General features: G+C 39.5%; 2 protein-coding genes across 4 annotated transcripts in view; one reads left to right on the plus strand and one right to left on the minus strand.

Moving 5' to 3' along the window:
* Positions 1-20,448, plus strand: part of MTOR (mechanistic target of rapamycin kinase) — a 63,739-nt gene that overhangs the window by 20,208 nt on the left and 23,083 nt on the right. For both annotated transcript variants that reach the window (XM_057382177.1, XM_057382180.1), the window contains 4 exons: positions 14,784-14,859; positions 16,725-16,864; positions 19,233-19,333; positions 20,067-20,182. In XM_057382177.1, the coding sequence (XP_057238160.1) occupies positions 14,784-14,859; positions 16,725-16,864; positions 19,233-19,333; positions 20,067-20,182 (433 nt within the window). The remainder of the gene's footprint in view (positions 1-14,783; positions 14,860-16,724; positions 16,865-19,232; positions 19,334-20,066; positions 20,183-20,448) is intronic.
* Positions 302-6,362, minus strand: ANGPTL7 (angiopoietin like 7). 2 transcript variants are annotated; one of them, XM_057382182.1, is made up of 5 exons: positions 5,826-6,362; positions 4,147-4,247; positions 3,623-3,817; positions 2,630-2,828; positions 302-1,730 (listed from the first exon to the last, which is right to left on the minus strand). In XM_057382182.1, exons 1-5 carry the CDS (start codon positions 6,202-6,204, stop codon positions 1,561-1,563), a joined length of 1,044 nt encoding a protein of 347 aa, XP_057238165.1. In that variant the 5' UTR covers positions 6,205-6,362; the 3' UTR covers positions 302-1,560. The 2 variants fall into 2 exon arrangements, with proteins under 2 accessions (XP_057238165.1, XP_057238164.1); XM_057382181.1 differs by having other exon boundaries at positions 4,147-4,250.

A 20,448-nucleotide genomic window follows, 5' to 3' on the forward strand; every position in this document is an offset into this window, starting at 1 on the left:
GCCCTCCTACTTCCTTGGAATTGTGTTTTCTCAATTTTTTCTYCTCTTTTWTTCTTTTACCCTTTGTTCTGCCTCATGTTATTGAGGAAAATACAGAATTCAGTGTATTTTTTTCTTGGTCTCGGTTGTTCACACACTTGTTTCTTTGTGTATCAAAAAGCAAGTTAAGGAGCAAAGAACTGACAAAAAAGCACATTTGAAAATGGAACAATTTATTAGAAATGAAAAAGTTTTAGAAATCTTTAAAAATCCATTTTATAGACCACAGTTAAAAAAGTTCAAACTATATTTCCACATAGTTGAAATTTGCAGTATGAATAGTTGAACATRTGTAAGGTAATTCCCAAGATATCTTTATGTTCCATTTCACATAAGATTGAACAATCTAATCCAGATTCAAATTCTCTTCAAGGTGAATAAAAATAGATGTATTGATGATAATGATCTTTTCCAAAGTACTCAAACAATGGTACAGCTATGGGAGGAGTCTCATTTTTTTTAACTATTGTCTTTAACACTTTGTTATGTAAGGGTATTCCATATGTACTATTTTTAACAGACCATCTCTTGGTAATTTCCAGCTGGGGTATTTTTCAAAACAGATTTAAATATTCCTCAGTCAGTGTGCTGTGCTAGMAAACATTCCCTTGTGTTGAAATAACTTTTGGCACTTAGGGATTCTCTGGTGTGTACTAGTGTTCTGCTCACTATAATACTGTGGTTTTAAGTGTTGGAGTTGAGTTTTTTGGCTGGGTCTGGACGTTTTTTGGCTAACCTACTGTTCACTCTCWGCCTTACTGACATACAGCTTGTTTGTATTCTAACCTGGACATAATTTGGGGACAGCCCAGAAAGTTGCTTTTCTAGTTCACAGCATTTGGGTGATCTGTGTGGATAGAAATAAACATCAGAGGGCACATGGGACAGGTCCTCCAGTGTTACTATCTGTTAGGGCAGCCTTCAGTGGGGATTATTTGAGGCAGCAGCAGGAGGTAGCAGGAGAATATGGGCAATCCTAATTAATGCAACTGTTCTGAGCTTTGTTCTTTCCTCTGTGGGAAAGTAAGCCACTTACTATACACTAAAGAATGGTGCGTCAGGGACACTTCTGATTAATTCCTCTGCCTTGAACTGAGTYTATAATTCTTGTGGTTTGAGTCCCTCTTAAAAGGAGGTGCTCAGCAGTGCTTGCTTGACACTGAAGTAAAGGCAGCCAAGAGGCTTTTGCTTTTCAGTCCCTGCCTGTTTAATTATACTAAGGCAACTCACTAGYCACACTACTAGTGAAAATGCACCCACAGGTTTTCTGAAGGTGCTGTRAGTGCATTCAGTTCTAACCTAAAACAATATTTTTCCCTTTGGAAAGAGCCTGAACAGGAGGAAATGAGCCTGAGCCCTGATAACACTGGTGGCTGTGGCTRGTGTTGCAGTGTTTGTTGTGAGCATCACCAGTACATAGCTATGGCATGTATTGGATGAAATGAAAASTTATTTGGCTGTTCATTGCCCACCTTTTGCACGTTGACATCATGTAGCTGTACAATCAAACATTGATTCCTTCTATGGTTTGAAATCTTCTGGCCGAATCTTCATCTCTACTCTCTTGAGTGAATAGGTGGATCCGTGCCAGCCGTACCAGGTGATGCCATCCATGTTCTTGGTGTGTTCTCCTTTGCGGTAGTAAACCCCGTTCAGATTGGAATCTGTGCAGCAGTTGTACCAATAKCCACCTTGTCAGAAACAAATTAATAGTTCCTGGTGAGTCATTTGTGTTAATGATTACTGCTTTTTCTGGAGGACAGTGAGCAGAACGCAGCATTTAATCCATGGAGTCTATGGCCCTAATAGCTGGGGTTGCARGTAAATTAAAAACTTAACATAGATATTTAGGAACTTAAAGGCATTACAGTTCTATAGTCAAATTGGTCCAGTAGCTTTTCATTTAGTTGCTCATTGCTCTTAGAATATTTCCTTGACACATTTCTGACTCTTGACTCAGTGAATTAGCATAGGAAATGAATTTGGGTAATTCTCTAGAGCATCTTAAGGTATTTAAAAAGTTCCTGAACTCTKTGAGTATTTATTGAGACTGAGATCAACAGTTTTGTTTGCATGTTGTGTGGGACACAATGGGGAAATTAAAGAGTAATTTGTACATGTGATGAAGATAATTRTCTTTGACAGAACTCAAAGATACTAAATTAAATGAAGAAAGTAACCTCATCAGAGGCTTGTAATAGGGTAGGAATAAACATGATAAGTCAGGTTGAACATGGAGGTAAATACAGGAGAAGAATTACAGGTGCCTAATACTAGGACTTGAAAACTTAAAAAAATATAAGAAAAGAAAGAAAGAACCTTGTAGATATTAAGGAATAACTTCCTGTATCACTGTGTTGTATCAGCATGTGACATTGTCTGTCACATACTGTGATGGGCTGGGTAATTATGCAGAGGTCAGAGCACACGATTTTGTGTAAGAATACTGTAACACAGTCTGCTCTTTGTAAATCAGCTTTAACTGTCAGATTTCCCACATAAGCCTATTTTCCACAACTGGGAGTGTTTGGGCTCTCTACAATTGACCCAAGCAGCTCTCTTGGGACAGGAAGGTGTTTGTGTGTTTTACCTTTACGGAGTTGGGCACAATCATCCACACACTTGTCATTGTCCTTGTCCTTCGTGCTGAAGGCTGTGTTGTTGTGGTACCGTAAGGAATCTCTTCCTGTGTTCCCAGTGTAATTCCCCACAAACAGACGGTAGCTGTTTATTTCATTGCTCAGGGCAAACTGCCCATATTTGGCATAGCGTGTGTTACCTTCCCAGTCCTGCGAAGAACAGGGAGAAGAAATCAATCCTRTTAGAAGGTTATAAGGACTCCAACATCCATGGTTAGATACATTTTTACTGTCTCAGACTGCAGAAACTGCTCTGTTAAGGCAAAGGAACTTTCCAGAGCAAAGCTGGACTTAACCTGCACTGATATTTTACAATATGTGGGAAACGTGATGTGCAGCTCTTGCATTCAATATCCTTATCTCAGTGTGCTGAGATAAAATGCAAAAAATTTTTTTTTCATCTCTGAAGCAGTGACTTTTAGATCTAAAGCCTTTTCAGTTTACACATATCCCATCCCTCAAAGCTATTGCACAGCTATAAACTAGTGTAAAGTCAAACCCAAGCCTTTACCAGACTAAAGAATTTGAGGGTAATTCAGTGCAAACTCTTGTACCCAGACTGGAAGGAAGTGCTGCAAAATGAAAAGACTCTCAGAGACTTGAAAAGTTTATGGGACATCTCTTTTTGACTTTTTAAATCTGAGATGGTCAGCAGTTTGATCTCTATCTACAGTGGTTTCTGCAGGATATCCTAGAACCCCAAGTGTTCTGAAGACACAATCTCTGTGCAGACAGCAGGTTGTGCCACTGTCTTTGCACAGGAGAGAACATACTTCTGTCATGTGCTTGAATGTATCCCTAGGTTGAACCTAGTTTCTTCTCCTGTAATTAAAGCATGCAGATTTTTTGGGCCTCCTATAGAGATAGTATCTCCTGTCTGGTACTGGGGGATTACTTTGTACAAAAAAGCCTTTTGCTGCTGAAATTAAGAGCTTATTAGTTACCTCTAACTCCACTCGCATAACAGTGGGGCGTCTTGAAAGTCGGTAGATATTTTCATTTCCCAGCCAGAAATCTCCCCTAATATTGCCAAATCCTTCCCTGTATTGTTTCCAGTCCCTATTGAACGATGTCAGACCAACTTTACGTCTTTGGATGATAGTCCAGCCACCTCCATCTGTCTCCATGTCACAGAACACCTGGAGTAGAAAAATAAGATAGTGGTTACTTCTCAGTAGACTAAGGAAGGTTCAGTTCCTTAGCACAAGACATGGTTCCAGATTTCACAACCTGAAGAAATTTGTATTTTGTTTAAAACTCTTGGCAAAAAATCGTTGGAGAAACCCTTTTTCTATTTTCTCTCTTAAGTATACAGTCTTTCCTTCCTTGAAGTTTGCTTACATAATGATGCTGATGGCAATACAAGGTAGCAAAACTTAGTGTATCCTCTTTTCATGTCTATAGAGAAGTATTTCTTGATTGTATTTTAAAAGTCATATAATATACATTGTGTACTTAACATCCTTACCTCTAGATCTGGAATTCCCAAAAATTCATCAGGAGGTAGCTTGTAAACACCAGAAATTCKGTAGTTCCTCTGGTAAAGTGATGAGCAGTCATAAACAGCATCTACTTGAATCAGAACCAGAAAGTGAGAACTTGAACAGCAAGAACTCCTCTTTTGTGAAGCTGGTTTCTGCAAAGTTTAGTTTGTAGTGCAAGGAGTAATGAAGAAGGCTTTCCACAAGTYTAATGTTTTCCTGAAGTGGCTTTGTTCTGAGTGGTGTATGCATTGGCAAAAGGTGTCGTAACACTGGAATTTTGTGGGTTTTATTATTTTTTTTTTTTTTAACCTCTGCTATGCAAAAGGATATCTCTGCTTTCTCTTCACATTGGCACTGTGTGTCTGTGCTGGAAGGTATAATATATTTGCTGACCCCTCCTAAGCAATAAAGTCTTCTCYAGTGGCATGGCTGGGCCTGCTGCCAGGTGTCTGTTTGGAGTGTGTGAACAGATTGGCCAAATTTGTGGATATTTGTTCAACCCTTTCTGCACTGGTGTCTGTGACAGAGAARTGCCTTTTAGCTGCAGTCAGTTTGTGAAAGCCTCTTTTCCTCCTGGTGCAAAAACTGAYTTGAAGATGTAAAATGCACAACTATTCTGAGGAGGATAAATGAACTGAAGCAARGCTTTATCCTGTCTGACAGTTTTTGTAAATGTCACTTACCTGGTGAGGTGAGACACATCTGTCTTAAATACCTTTTGGGCCAGTTTCTGCTATAACTGTTTTTTCTGTAGCTTCAAAGAGACTTGTTATGGTGTAACTTTTTTTTAAGGGCTACTGAAAATAGTGGTGTGTCAAAATTAACCAGGTGGAACWATTTTAGAGGAACAATTAGGTAAGTAAATGGAGGAGCTTGTCATTAATGTAAAAAAAAAATCCAAATGAAGCATTTTGGCAAACCCAGTTGTCTCCAACTGAGAGAATTTAAGTTCTTTGCAGTGAATTTCATTTGAAGAGAAAAGTCAGCAAAGAGGATGCTTTCTTCCAAAGAAGTGCCTTTACAGGTAGCTGACCTAAAAATGCACCTGCATTCCACATTTAGTACAGGCTTGTGCAATCACTGTGTGCAGTGAAATTTTCCCTGAGGGAAGAGAATTTTGAAGAATTTAACTGTGGTCTGGCTAGGTTGATATCACAGTTTGTATCCTGCATCTACAGCCTTGAATTTTTAAGAATTATCATTCCAGTAATGGATCACTCTTTTTTATTGTGGTTCAGAGATAGTAATAAAGATATAATTACAAGTCTTTAGTAACTCCTGGAGAGCATTTCTAATTGTTTTAACAATTTCTAGTCTCTTGTCAGCACTGTGAACTCAGAGATCATTACTTCCAGAGCCATTCCCTTACAAAGCCAGCTCCGATTCTTTTAGAACTGGTATTGTAGTGCGCTGAAAATGAAATATTAGGCTGAATTCCTCACTGTAGAAATGCAGTACCTGTTCAGTTTCTGTACTCCCTGAGAACAGACATAGATATGAAAATACAGATGGGCAAATTCAAACTATTTTTCTCAGGATCACTGCCTAAGCAGCAGTATTCAGTGTGCATGCTTGCTAACCACATTAGTGGGACATGCTAGCACTAGGGACTAGTCATTAGTTGTGCATTGAGTATCTGGGAGCTCGGTGACTCCCTCCTTACCAGCTGATGTTTGTGTGACCGTCTGAGCTGCCTGCAGTTGCATGATGTCTATCTGGTTGTTCATTTCGGAGTATTTGCTCTCAGCATCGATGAGGCGGGACTCCATCTGCTTGGTGCTCCCTTCCAGCTCCATCACCTGCATCACCACATTCACCCAGTCCCCTTCCTGCTTCTTGCTCAGCTCCTGCAGCATCCTGCTCAGGTTGGCTACCTGCAGCTTCAGCTCCTTGATCTCCTCGCAGCAGCCCAGCATCTTCAACTGTGCATTCCCACTGATCATTCTCCTCTTGGGAGGTTTCTGCAGYAGTGCAGGGTAGATTGCCACAGACATGGTGACAATGCAGAGMCATGCCAGCTGAACCGTGGGTCTTGCTGGCATTTTTGCTTACAGCAACAAAAACCTTCCAGCTGACTGCCGTAGTATGAATGCAGCTGGGGTAGGTATGAAATTTCCTGCAGCAGCCTGGTACCTTCCTTGCTTCCAATGAAGTGAGTCTCTGAAGGTGGAGCCTGAAGAAGTGGCTTTTTTTCAGACCCCTCCTGTCAGTGTCTATGCATTTAGGAAGTCTGTCTCAAAGAATCTTATATACTATTTTTCTGTTTACCTCCACCCCCCTGAAACTCTGAAGAGCTTGCTGGCCCCTCCCAGTTCATCTCTTCATATCAGGTGTTTACAGGGTGATATATTGGARCAGGTTTCAGCCTGGAAAGGTTGGGGAGAGCAGGAGAGACTTCTCTCAGTTCTGTGTTGAAGAAGTGTAGGAGGGGGCTAGGAAATGAGGTGAATTTCCAGCAGCTATTGCCTATTGGATTGGAGCCCTCTTGGTGACTAGTCCTGGCACTTTAATAACATGAGAGCATTAGAGATCCAAAATGTGAAAAGGCTGTTYAAAATGGGTGAGTTTATAGAAGTTCAAGGAGGGTAACTCCCCAGAAAGTAGCACTGCCTGCTACAAGTCCTACTAATATATTCCCCAGAAGGGGGTAACTTTATGCTTGCAGTATTTGTTAATTTAGAAAATGTTTTAGCAAATTATTTACTTAAGCATCTAATTCTCTTCTCTCTGAGCACTGGGATCTCTGCATTATTAATGTTGTAGAATCCAGTGCTGTTCTTTTAGAGAATGGATATCTGAGGGTGGGGTGGAATGAAATCTGCAGAATATGTAAATAAAAACCCACTCCTCTGTTTATTCATAGTGGGCAAGTGAAAGGACATTAAGTGATGATGAGAGTCTACCTAAAACTGACACAAGGTGGTTGTTTTTACAGGCTAAGGGATCTAACTCCAGTGTCATGGAGGACAGTTTATTAATAAGATTTTGAGAGGAAAATCTACGGGTAATTAAAACCTTCATAGTTATGTGAAGAATAGATTTTAGAGTAAACTTTCAACGTTTAGAAATTCAGAGTATTTGTCAAGTCTCAGATGGCTGAGATGGCAACTTCCTCTCCTCTTTTATATCTTTTAACAGTTCAGAATTTTATTATAACAGTTTGCTCACCAAATAAAACCTTTTCAGCAAAGGTGCAGCCTTTTGCAAAAGGTCTCCACGCTTAGTTCTAGATCCTTCAGGATAAATTGTTTCTCCCAGGCCAGAACATGTGGGTTCTTGCATCTTCCTGCAAAATTTCTGATTATAATMAGTGGGCAGAAGTAAGATGAAATAAAGGATTAAATGCCTCATGTATCTGCTTCTTGCATAAAGGCTGTGAAAGCTTCTTGATGTCCAAGGAAACAAAAGAAAGTTAATCTTGCACCTCTTACAAAGGATATTAAGACAAACCCTGCTGACACACACTATCCCATCTGGCCTTCTTTTGCTGATCCAAAGTGGCTGCAGGATTTCTGCTTGATTAGGAACCATTAGAAAAGCCTTGCTGACCTGACATTTGCTTTTAAAGAAATAGAAGGCACAATTTCTTGTTGATGCAGTTTCTCTCCCTCCTCAGCTCTGATAGATTTGTTGCTTGATGCTTTGTTATTGCCTCTGATTTGCTCCAGGATTGGCTAATAGTTTTTCTCCAAAAAAGACCCACAGGAGTGCAAAGCTTTTGGGAGATTAAGGCATCAAAGCACTGCAGGAGTGGAAYATGAATAACAGTTGTCTCATAAACCTGAATTGTCATAGAGAAGGAAGAGGGGATCTTCAGGAGGAGGTCAGAATTAGAGCTCTCCAAACAATCAGTTGTCTTGTGGGTGACTAACTGCCTGTGTGCTGTGCTCTAGAGAAAACTGCTGGCTCTGTTGTGTCAGCTGGCGWGGGCACTGTGTGGGATTGGTGGGCTGAGATATTGCCAGAGATATGCAAGWACAATTTGATGAAAGCACTGAGGGTACCTCCACAGCAGACCATAGGCTTCAGTCAATTTTTATCATGGACATTCCAGAAACCTTCCATAGCAAAACTGCTTTTTATGCTTCAGACCAGAAAGTGCCACTGCACACAGATGAAAGCCTGACGTTTTTGTTCTGCCTCTAATCCTGTCTGAGCCCTCTTCCAGCTGGAGCTTCTGTCATTCCCAGGGGCAAATTCTTCTCCAGCTTCCTGTGATGAGAAACATGTTTTTGTTGAAGTTGGAACAGAGAATGGGACAGGCCAGATTCTGCTTCTCTGCCCCAAAAAGCCACCCTGCTTACACCCCTATTGTGTTACCCAGCACTTCAATCCATTCTGCTGCTGCTCCCACTCAMAATAACTCTCCTGTCTTGGACAGATGTGGAAGAGGGGAGCCATTTGTAGGTCTATGCATTCCATCTTGACACAAATTTTGGGAGGATCAAAGATTCAGTTGAACACACATATTACAAAACACTGCAAAAATCTGAATACCTTCTCTAAACTGGAGTATTTAATTGGAAATGAGACAGCCAGGGTTTTATTTTGGATTTGGCTTCCAATTTGTATATCTGAATGCAAGCCATCTTTCTTCTGGGTACTTTGATTTACCTGTTTTAAAAGAGAATACTTTACTTTGTTCTGTGTAAGAGGATGACACAGACATATTATGCAGGAATGGAAAAGAGCACAAATCTTCCCATCTGTCATTACTTTTGAGAAAGCATTAAAGGAGATTTGGGCAGAGACTTCACTTGGCAGAGATCTCAGTGGAATTTGACTTCTTTATGAGTATTTGAAAGATGGGTCTTTCCCAGCTTCATGGAGAGCTGAATGTGGTCACTGAGRGAGCAATAACTACAAATGGTAGTCATTGCCAGGTTAGGTCAGTAGCTGGAGCTGACAAAAGCTGTTCTGCTTTTTTGTACTGTTCTATTTATGATTTGAATTCAGGATCCTGGTACATTTTGTAAAGAGGTATAGTTTGGGGCATAGCTGAGGAGAAATGAGTTCCATGATTACTGAGTGGGTCCTGTTCTTTCCTTTCCCCCAGTACTGATGGAGAAATTGAGCACCATTTGGCCTGAAATCCAACATACTAGTTTTCCTCCACTATAATTTATATGTGGAAGTACTGTGCTACATGATCACTAAAAAGTCAAGATCCTAAAACTAAAAACATGAGTCAAATCCTTTTTGACTACATTCATGATACAGTTCTGAAGTGGTTGTGAGAACTGAGGCTAAATATGGTTTCAATTTGTATGTGCCATATGTTTATAATGTTGGTTGATGTTACTAATTCAATTATATTAGTATTACCTGATTAGAACCAGTTATCTCCTGTCCCTGGAGGGCCAGATTAAATTAGAGGTAAGTTTAAATGATTGCCTTCTCTGGGAAGCTGTTCTGGCAGGTGTATGAAAAGCTGAGACAAGAAGAAAAGCTCAGTGCCCTGTGGGTATTTATTTGGTAGCCATTCATTGCAAAAGCCTTTMTATGCATCTGGCAAATGCTTAGAATCTGGCATTCCTGGTGCTTGTTGAGATGGCAAAGGCTCTCATCAGCTCTCAGCTGGCCCATCACAGAGTCCACACTTGGCCAGAGCTATGAAATCCTGCTTTTCCCTCCCAGGAAGTGTGAAACTGTTCATCTTTGGCTTTGGAGTTGCTCATAAATGCTCCAGCATTTACTCTGCTACAACTTTATGGTCAGSACTGTGTTGTAAATCTCTGAAGTTATATTATGGGACAGGTGGAACAGGGGAGAAGACTAAATGAGAAACAAAACACTGCTACTTCCTACTGTCGTTTGTGATTTGTTTTTTATTTAAGGCATCCCCTCTTTGCATAACCAATGCACAAAGACTAGCTCTGTTTTATTTTGTTTTGCTAAATATCTTGCTTAGCAATTTTTTTTTCTCTGCTTTCTGGTTAATAAAAAATAGGTGATACAAAAGCTTTTGCACCTAAGCAGCAGGTCTGGCTAAGAAATTTATTGTAACATTTTTCACTGATTTTTCTTTCAAAGCTGATGAATGTTTTTATTAGATTTGCTAGCATTTATATCAAGATTGGGAATTTGGCCAGTTTTGATGCCTATGAGCAATGTGGTTTGCCCTTGCTGGAAGTTGAAGTGGCTGCTCTGGCCTGGAGGCACTCACCCATCACAACTCTTTATTGAAAACAGCCCTTTCCTGCTATCAGTTTCTCAAATGTATTTGTTCCCAGAATGGGAATAATTTTTAGTGGCATGRTGGACATGCATTGGTTTTCTGAGTTGTTTTGGGGACTGTGGTTTGTTTTCTGAGCTTTCTTGAATCAAGGGCTGGGGGATGCCTGAAYACAAATAAATCATAGAATTGGGGAAAACAGCCAACAAAGCTAGTCACTTTTGCCAAGGGATTATCTGTTCCCCCAAGTCTCCACAAMGTAGCAGTGCCTTCCAATCCCAGAAGCAGCTCTCAGCACTTCTTCAGAAGGAAAAACAAGCTTGACTGAAGCTGGTAAAATCTGTCACATGGAGAACGTTTTTAAACAAACTTGAAGAGACTGAAAAAAAGAGGTTTGTCTTCTTGTCTAGACTCTGCATACAAGCTGCTTTATTGCAAAAGTAAAAGTTTCCCTATTATGTTTTGGGATGCATTCTGGCAAYAGGAAATGTGTGTGTTCCCTCACAGAAAGGTTTGGAACTGCTTGAAAAGGCTCTATTAAAATAAARGGKTTTYTTTTTATAATTTTTATGAGAAGATGGGAAGAGTCTGATTACTTCTGAGTTCTTGAAAGTTTAATATATTTTGAGTGACAGAGAATATTGTCAATATTAAAGATAATGGAAGACTGAAAGCTGCCAGGACTGTATAAAAGAGGACATTTCTGGTTAATGTTACACATTTATGCCTCGGGTTTGTGGAGGAGAAAAGTCCATCCTTTGAGTTCTCTTCCCACTGAAGACAAAGTTGTTTTTTATTCCCAGTTCATGTCTGGTTTCTTTTTAAATAACCTTTAAAATAYACAAGCAATAGGAATATATTTCTCTTAAATATTGTTCCTTTTTGTGATTCTAGTTCAGTGTACATGTACAGGTTTGATATCTTAATAATCAAGCAGTAGGTTTATGTAACCTTTCACTACTAATAAAATTTGAAGATATAAGATTTTTGACCAAGATTTTTATGTTAGGGAGTGTGCCAAGGGTAGTCACTTTTTGTAGGGGTAGAGTGACACAGCAACTGGAAAATGTTTTTCATCCAAAGGCTTGTTTACATTTTAATATCCCAGTCATCATGATCAAGTGCTCCAAATAGGTCAGGGTTGGACATTTTTCTGGCTACAGTACAGATTCTGTTTAATAGATGGGGAAATATTTAAATTRCACTGTTCTGCATTGATGAGGATTAGTTTTGCAACTGATTTATGCTCTTTCAGAGGGAAAGTGTATGGACCTTCAGTTGTTTTGTTGTTTTTTTCTAATCACTATTTATTGAACAAAATGTGAAACACAATGCTGAGTATTCAGCACTGAAATAATGCATTAGGTAAAGGTCTAATTGAAATGACTTAGGAAATCTTGTTATTTCTTTGGTCTCCCACTTTAATTGTCTGCTTGCAAGCATAGGACAGCTCTGTCTTGAACTAGCTTCAGAATATTTTAGGTACAAGTACATTAACATTGAAAATATATAATTTTGAAACCTATTCCTTGAGCATTAGTACTAGAAGGCACTGCCAGCCCATAGCAGGCAGCAGAGCTGAATACTTGGGCCTTTCCTGAGAAATGAGATGTAATCTATGACTTACAAAATCTATGACCTACAAAATCTGTACCTAAACACTTCTAAAATATTCTAAATGTCAAAAAAATGTTCTTTTATGCCTTGCTGCCAAGCCTTCAAGTAGGAAATAGCAGTGGCTTTTTTTCTAACTTTTTAACAAAAATGAACTGATGAATGTGTACTTCACTCAGTGCATATGGAGAACAATTGATCTTTTCCTTTTATATTAAACTTAACATTCTTCTCAATTAGGAATAAYTGAAAGGACATCTGCCAGTAAACAAAGACTTAAGCTGTTGTCTGGCAGTTTAGCCAACAGCATTGTTTCTGTTTTGAGAGATGTTTTCCCACCTTCTCCTTTAATCTGGAGAGATTTTGTTATTGTCTTTTTCCAGGTAATGGAGAAATCCATCCCTTTGATTCTAATCCAGTAAACTGCCCTGATTTCCAGCAGCAACACTGTGACTAAAAACCCCTGGCAACTCTGCCTGGCTGGAATATTAGATTAGCCCCTGGGGCTTTTTCCAAGTGCCTGGATGCCTTTCTGTGGTATTTTTCTTTMGGTTCAGTCTCCAGTGTTGTGGCAAGAAAACAGATCTGTAGTGATTTTAAGAGTGTTATGACATTTAGGAAGATTCCATCTGARCATTGACTCTTCAGGTCTGCAGGGAGAGTGACAGTGCCTTCATGGAAGGAAGGTGAAAGGGAAGGCAAGCACAGAGTGTTGTATCTTCTAAATATGTGTTTTAAATGTACCATGTTAAAATAATGTGTACACAAAATGGGCTGGGAATGGGGAGCCACAACATTTGCTGCTTTTGCAGAAATGGTCCTAAACACAGTGAAAAGCAGCTGCCAGGAGCTATTCCAGTCAGAGGCTTATCCTAGTCCACAAAATTACCTGTCACTGCTCATTGTGTTCTAGATCATTTGTTACACGAGAGTAATTTATTATATTAAAAACTACTGCTGTATATTCTCATAAATCAAAGTCTTTCTCCTTTCCCTCCCTATCTTTTCCTCCCCTTTGCTTAAACCTAACCATAAATAGATTTGAGGCATTTTWTTCTACTTTGGACAGCCAAAAAAGTAAGAAAGAAAAGGAGTAATTGAGTGCACCAAGGAATATCAGCAGAAGAGCAGTGCTAATTGTTGGGTAATAAAAGATAACAGCCARTTTTGTCAGGAAGTGTTGACAAGAAAGATAACTTGGAAGAAATTAATTGTGTGACATACTGGAAGTGATGTGTCTGCCAATGGCTCTTTCAGGGCATGAAATGTGACAGCCATTTATCAGTTTTATTTTGCTGCTGCCAAGCTTTCCCTTGGGRAGCTAGCTGGAGTTAGTGAGATCTTTGACTATCTTGTTAAAAAAATTATGTGGGTCTGTTTCAAGTGCTTCCCATTGTTGGGTTCCTATCATGTTGAACTGTGATTATGTTGTATTCTTAGKCTGGATAAATCTGATTTTAGCTCAACCAATCTGAGGTCTTATTTCCAAGAGTATTTTATTTGASCTTCACAGGTATCCAGAGTATGTCTGGAAGCTTGATTCTTTACTTATCAAAAAGGAAACTTCCAGAGACAKAAGAAATGTAGCATTCATTTGAAAATTTACCCCTTTTTTTTATCTGCTTATTAATTCCTCTATTACTTTTGATTTGCTTGTCTCTTACTGATCCCAGGCTCTGTTATAAGAGGGAAATCATATAACTATTCTGGTGATGGCAAGCAAGAAAGAGCATTTTTGAGAGCTCCCTGTGTCTATAGTCCTGCTCAAAGACCCATGAAAGTCTCTGTGCACTGCTCTTTATTGCCATGTTTTGTTTTGTTAATTATGCTGTTTCCATTCCAGACATTAACTAATGTTAGTATTGGTCTGTAGGATGTGTTGTAGGTGCTCAGGTGTTGGGATGTTGCTTTGAACAATTCACACTTCAGTTCTCCAGTGTCAGTAGGGAAAGAGGAGGGCAATGAACCAGAGGCTGTTCATAAACAGGGCAGAAGCTTGAAAAAAAGTGAATRTCCTCATTAAATTGTGATTTAGAAGAAGTGCTGGTCACTGAGTACCCCATTTCTGATAGTAAGATAAGAAAATCAATGTGAAATAGAAATTATTTAAAAGAATACTTGTATATCATGAGGTAGAGAATCAGACACGAGAGTATCCTGTTTGCCTGTGCTTCATAAAATTGAGCTGGCCTTGCAAACCAAGTGCCCCCAGACTGAGGATTGGTTGGGATGGCAGCAGTTTCTGGCATGTTTTTGAAAAACAGCAGAAGAAAAATGCCAGTTCTGGTTAGTACCAATGTAGAGGCTTTGTATGAAATGTGAAATTGAAATTAGGGTTGCACACTTTTAATGTAATTCCTGGTGACACTTGTCAGCTGTTTCAATGATACAGGCTGTTTCCTGCATTATTAAAATCTCTACTCTGATTTTTAAAGGAGTTGGTGGTCTGTTTTAGAGAAAGGGGTGGAAAAAAGTACTGTAAAACTTTTAAGTGCAGCTGTTTGTTGGAAAGATCATGCCTTTAAAATTATTGTCAAGTATTGTTCTTGCTATGCAGGCTGTTACTTAGAATTGATAATCATATACATTCTCTGTTTTGGATAACAAGTCTTGAGACTATGTGCAGAGAGCATGTGTGCACCTATTGCTCTGCAAATATATAGCCATTGTGTGCCTTATGTAGTTTAATTGTTCATATGGAAGTCTTAAACAAAAAGAAGAGTGTTCCTTGGTGTTTCTAAATGAGAGAGCTTGGTATTATCAAGTATAAGTTTGTACCAACCCTAATATTGCCAACTGTGTTAAACCATCTTTCTTTTTCTTCCTTTCTAGCATAAACAATAAACTCCAACAACCAGAAGCAGCTGCTGGGGTCCTGGAATATGCCATGAAGCACTTTGGGGAGCTGGTGAGTCCTGCTGGATAATTTGCTTCTTCATGTCTTACATTTTTGTAGTTAGTTTTTTGGTGGGTGGTGATGTGTTTTTTCAATCAATCACACCAAGGTTCTATCMCTGTTTATAATATTTCATTGTTCATAGTGAAGGGCCTTGCTGCCTACAGGGCAGTTCAGTGGGCACTTTGCAGACATGCTGGGTATGGGGAGGGCTTCAAGGTCTTGATTTGGAGGAGAATTTTGCAGCTACTTTTGATGCTAAATGCATCTGTGAGCAGCTAGCAACCTGACAATGTAAGTCATTTTATTTAGGATAAGCTGGGAAGGGAGGGAGTAAGCTCCTGTTCTAAGCTTGAAGGATTTGAGAAACTGTATCAACACCTTCCAGGTAAGGATTTAATGGAAGTCATGCCTCTAGACTCTTTCAAAAGTGTTCACAGGTATTATTTAGAATAGCAAATTAACCAGACAATTTAGACTGCTCACTGAAATCAAATAACTCCATTGTATATTTGTTCTGTGTCTTTCTTAGCATGAATTACCTTTTTTACTTCCTTCTCATTTTATAAGTAATTTAATTTGTGTTCAAGGACCAAACCACCTATGCTCTCCTGACAGTTCTACTGGTAAAAAGATGATTTTGTAGTGGTRATTGTTGCAGTGTTTTAGGATGACTAGGAAAAGGAAGGCAGGCAGAAGCACAGTAGACCAGCCTCTTTAAKTAGCAACTGCTAGAAAGTGGAAACCAGGTATAAACAAAAAATGGTGGAAGTCCTCTGGTGTAGGATTATGTGTGGTTTTGACCTAGACTGGAAAATAAATCCTTTCTGGGAGAAGTACAGACTTCAGAACATCTTTGCAGCTTCTTATAATTCTTTGGATGGACTGAGCAACGTTCTGCATTACCTAATTCTGACTTTGCTCTTCAGTAGCAATACAGTTCTAGCAGTAAATGTAGTTAAAAGCACAGAGCTTGCCAGAATAGGCAGTGAAAAGAAATTAAGAGGTGCTGTGTGCTCTACTTTCAGGGACTTAATTGAAATATGACTCAGCTGAGAAGTTAAAGGGCTAAGTGAAAGATGTGGCGTACAAAATATGGTTTATAGTGACTTCYCCCTGCCCACAGGTCTGGGAGAGGAATCTGTTCTGCAGCCTGTCAAGACATGAGCTGCCAAATACTGAGCAGAAAAACACTGGCAGAGAAAAGTATGGAAATATATTAAGGCATTTAATTTGTTGAAAATGAGAAACACAATCTAGAAATAAAGACTGAAAGAAAGTGTTTAGCTGATAAGGATCACTACTTGGCTAACTTTTAAAGTCTTTGTTTGTTTACAGACTGCAGCCTTCCCTTGTGAAGGTTGTGATTGGATCCCTACTTCATACTATCTSCTGTATTAAATAATTGCCTAGCAGTAGCCAGATGCAAAGTTTGGGCTTTTTTTTTCCAGTTAGTCTCTTCATTCCTGAACACAGGGCTGATTTTCTTGTTTGAATGCAGGCATGTGCAACAATGGGAAGTGGAATATCTTACAGATTTACCCTTTTTCCTATTCCACTCACTCCACCTGTCCAAAAAGAAAAGCACTGGCTGCTGAGCTGGTATTTCAGTGGCACTGAGTAGGGGGGTGATACTGAATTAATCCCTCTGGTAAACCTGAATTCATTTCTTTGCAGGTGCAGCAATGCCAGGGTTCTAATTTTCATACTAGGCTCTTTTCTGTAGCACAGAAGTCCATGAGGATATTTAAATGAAAAAAAAAGGGTGAAGTGACCAGCATAGATGAAGAATTTGTCAGGAAAARCTGTTGTAGTTAATATAGAATGATAAATGTTAATCCTGCTGTTTATTTTTACTTYTTTCCCCCTTCCCATAGGAAATTCAAGCTACCTGGTATGAAAAGCTTCATGAATGGGAAGATGCTCTGGTGGCCTATGACAAGAAGATGGACACAAACAAAGATGATCCTGAGCTGATGCTGGGACGGATGCGCTGCTTGGAAGCCCTTGGTGAATGGTAAGAGGGGAATGCCTGAARACTGAGGAAAATGGTGTCCATCTGTTCTCTGGATGCTGTCATTCAGGTGCAAATTTTTTGCCTGAATTCCTGTTTACTCCTGCTTACTTAATAGTTAGAATATTTGTGTGGCATCTCTCTTTGTTCCTTGAACAGATTTGGTAATAACATCTCTAAGCCTTTTGGGACAGGCCATTTGGGAGTTAAGGTCTCTTTGGAAGAGAATCTTCAGTCTTATAATCAAGTCAACCCCATTTATAACACAGAAAGACATTGTGAATAGAGGAAACATTCACTGCACAGAACTTGTCAGAAACAGTCATAAAAGGAGTTCATTGTGACCCTCATTTTAAAACTCTGATTGAACCGTGAAAGATTTCTGTGTTTATTCGGTGTCAGACCTGTGTCTTGTAGAAGGATGAGAAGGACTTAGTTTTTTTCAACATTTCTTAAGCCTTGTCTTTGTGAACATTTAGTATTTCAAGCTTTGTGTCGAATTTMTGTTGTCAACACATAACTGATTTGAGTCAGTGTTTGTGAGAGGCTGAGCTGCAGGTCATGTACAGCTTGCTACTTAACTGGGGGCTTCTGTTTTTTCTTGCTATTCAATTCCAAGAAGATAATTGGAGAAGGCAACCTGTTCACTGTGGTGTGCAGTTCTACACAGGAGCAGGTGAGGGTTTGTCCAGGTTGTGCCTTTCTATTGAGCTTTGCATGTCACAAGCTCTCTYCTGATGGGTCCTGATGTGASCCCATGGGATGGCACCACAGTAAGRAGATTCCTCTTCACTAWAGTAATTTTACTGCTAGAAACAGGACTGTTTATAAAAACTAATTTTGCCAGCATTTTTCTGCCCTATTTGTTTCTAAACAAGAGTGAGACATACAGGGTTCTGCTTTTCCAGCAGGGAAAATAGATCTYCTTACTGAGCATACTTCAATCAGCTTTCCTAGGAGTAGGCAGTTCTTACCAGGGATTTGAAGAATTTTTCCCTCCTGCTGGATGCATATTTGTGTTAAGTGTCATTTCTGAACCTCCTACTTTTTCATGTATCAGCAACAATCTATGGAACAGCAAAAGGGCAATTTTCTTCTCTTGGAGCAAGGTATCATGGATCTATTGATAGTCTGTAGTGATGAGAGCAGTCTCCAAGTTCTGTTGTGGAACTGAAMTCCAGCTTGGTGCAGATGTTACAATTCAGAAGTGCTTTTGCAAAGTGCTGTCAGCTGCCTTGTAGCTGGCTCTAGAGATGTTATCCTGAGGCTGAGGATTCCATAGTTTGTCTGCCTATACTCTTCAGCAGCATTCAACTTGACTGTGCTGCTGGAGTCTGCTTGACAGGATAAGGCAGATGATATAGAATTGTATTATGCAGCATCATTATTTCAGTACTCTGCTGTGATATTCTGAGAGTACAGCTAAAACATTCTTAGTAGTTATTTTTGTAGGACCCATAGTGCTTTAACAGCATCTGTGAGGTCCTGATGCTGTTGCTAGGTTTGGCTTGGTTTTTCATTTGCTTTGGATTTTTTTTGTCCTGGGCCATTAAGCTGTCAGAATGACTATCTTGCCTGTGGCAGCCCATTGGTTCTGTTTGACTAACTCGTCTTCCTTTTTGGGAGGGGAAAGGATGACAGTAGGGAAGGCAAGTTGTTCTCCTTCACAGTTGGCAGCTGTTTCACTGCTACAGAGTATCCAGCCTAAGAAATCATGGAACTGCAACACCCACGGTAATTGGTCTGATTAGTGGAGCATTCACAGTTGATTTGAAAGAGATAATATAAAAAACCCTGATGCTTCCTCTCCGCTGGAGATGAAAGATTCAGATGCCTTCTGAGATCTTGCCATGACAAGTCTTCATATGAGGTTACAGCAGCATTTATTCTGCAGTCTTTGTCTTCAGACTTGATGTGTTAATTCAAAATGTTTGATACTAGGAGCCATGCCCAAGCTATTCAGATCATATGTTTCTTCCACTGACACTTGCAAAAAATTTGAAGCATCYTTTTTTTGGTGATGGCTTGTTTGTTTTCTTGAGAATTACTTTTTTTTTCTATATTTATACACTGGCATTATCAGTCCTGTTTGTAAAATAGGCATTAAGAGCCGCTGAGGAACAAATGCAAAATTTTCTTTGGATGTGCATTTTCAAAACATAGTGTGCCTTAAAATTATATTCTGATGATAGGATATTTGTCATCAGATTGGCACAGTAGAGTTAGCCAGAAGAGTCAAATCCTATTCTTCACTTAGTATAAAAAGAACTGTGAGGGTGGTTGTTGTCTTACCAGTGGGAAGTGATTGTTTAATGAGGCAGAATTCTTTGAAGACACTTCTTGCTGATCAGAAATTGTGAATTCTTCTTAGGGGGCAGCTCCACCAGCAATGCTGTGAAAAGTGGACCCAAGTGAATGATGAAACTCAAGCTAAGATGGCCAGGATGGCTGCTGCTGCTGCCTGGGGTCTAGGTAATGTATCATCRTGTGCTGGGGTGTGACAGCCCATGAGGTGGAAGCACAGATAGTTTTAACTAACTTCAGAACTACAGAATACAGGAAACAGCATCATCAAGAAACCACATTATTTACATTGGGAAGCRAAGTAAGTGTAAGTCCATATTGAAGCTCTTTGGAAAATCTGCATTTACATCAGCTCAGGCTGAAAATGAGATTAATGGACTTTCTCGGATTTGGCAGATTCTTATTTACAAACAAGAACAGTATCTGTTGAACATTGTGAGAGGTTGTGTGTGCTGAGTAGACAAGCTTAAGTGGAATACATCTGTAGTGGTCCATTTATGTTGATAGTGAGATATTTATTAGAGAAGCTTATGAATTGCTCTCTGCCAGCCYTCGCTGAGAATAAATCATCTTTTGGTTTGTAGGACGCTAATTCATTCAACTGGTCTGGCAGTGTCAGAATTTTAACTTTTTCATCACAAAGAATGAAAGAACCTTTTCCACAAGGATAACATTTTGTCTAGAAGAAAAATGCATGTGTTTTTCTTGTCTGTATCTATGTGTATATGTATGGTTTATGTATATAACAGAATGTCCCTGCCAAAGAYAAGCTGTTGGAGAGCTGACATAAATGCAGAGGCACCACAGCACTCAGGCCTAGGCACTGATATCTAAACACCACATCACAGTTCTGTTCTCAGAGAAGGCTGCTGTGTTACTGAGGACATCTGTGTCTCTGCAGGTCAGTGGGACAGCATGGAAGAATATACCTGTATGATCCCCAGGGACACCCATGATGGTGCTTTCTACAGGGCTGTGCTGGCACTGCATCAGGACCTTTTCTCACTGGCTCAGCAAGTAATTATCTTCCTTGTTGGTATCCCAGAATCTGGTTTAAGRTGTACTAGGCAATAGATTTTCATGGAAAGACAGGTTGTTTTAAAGCAGTTGGCTATAACCCATGAATTGTCCAGTAATGTTTCTTCCATGGATGTATTAGACCTGGGTGATAGAACTTACCATGTATTTCCAGAAACATAGCAATGAATGCAGATACAGAGAGTAGTGGTCCAGTGCTGTAGAACAYAAGAATGCCTTCATAATTTTGGGGCTTTTTTTGCTTC

This window comes from Malurus melanocephalus, unplaced genomic scaffold, assembly GCF_030028575.1.
Source record: "Malurus melanocephalus ecotype Western Australia unplaced genomic scaffold, MMel_1.1 scaffold_552, whole genome shotgun sequence".
Classification (NCBI taxonomy): Eukaryota; Metazoa; Chordata; class Aves; order Passeriformes; family Maluridae; genus Malurus; species Malurus melanocephalus.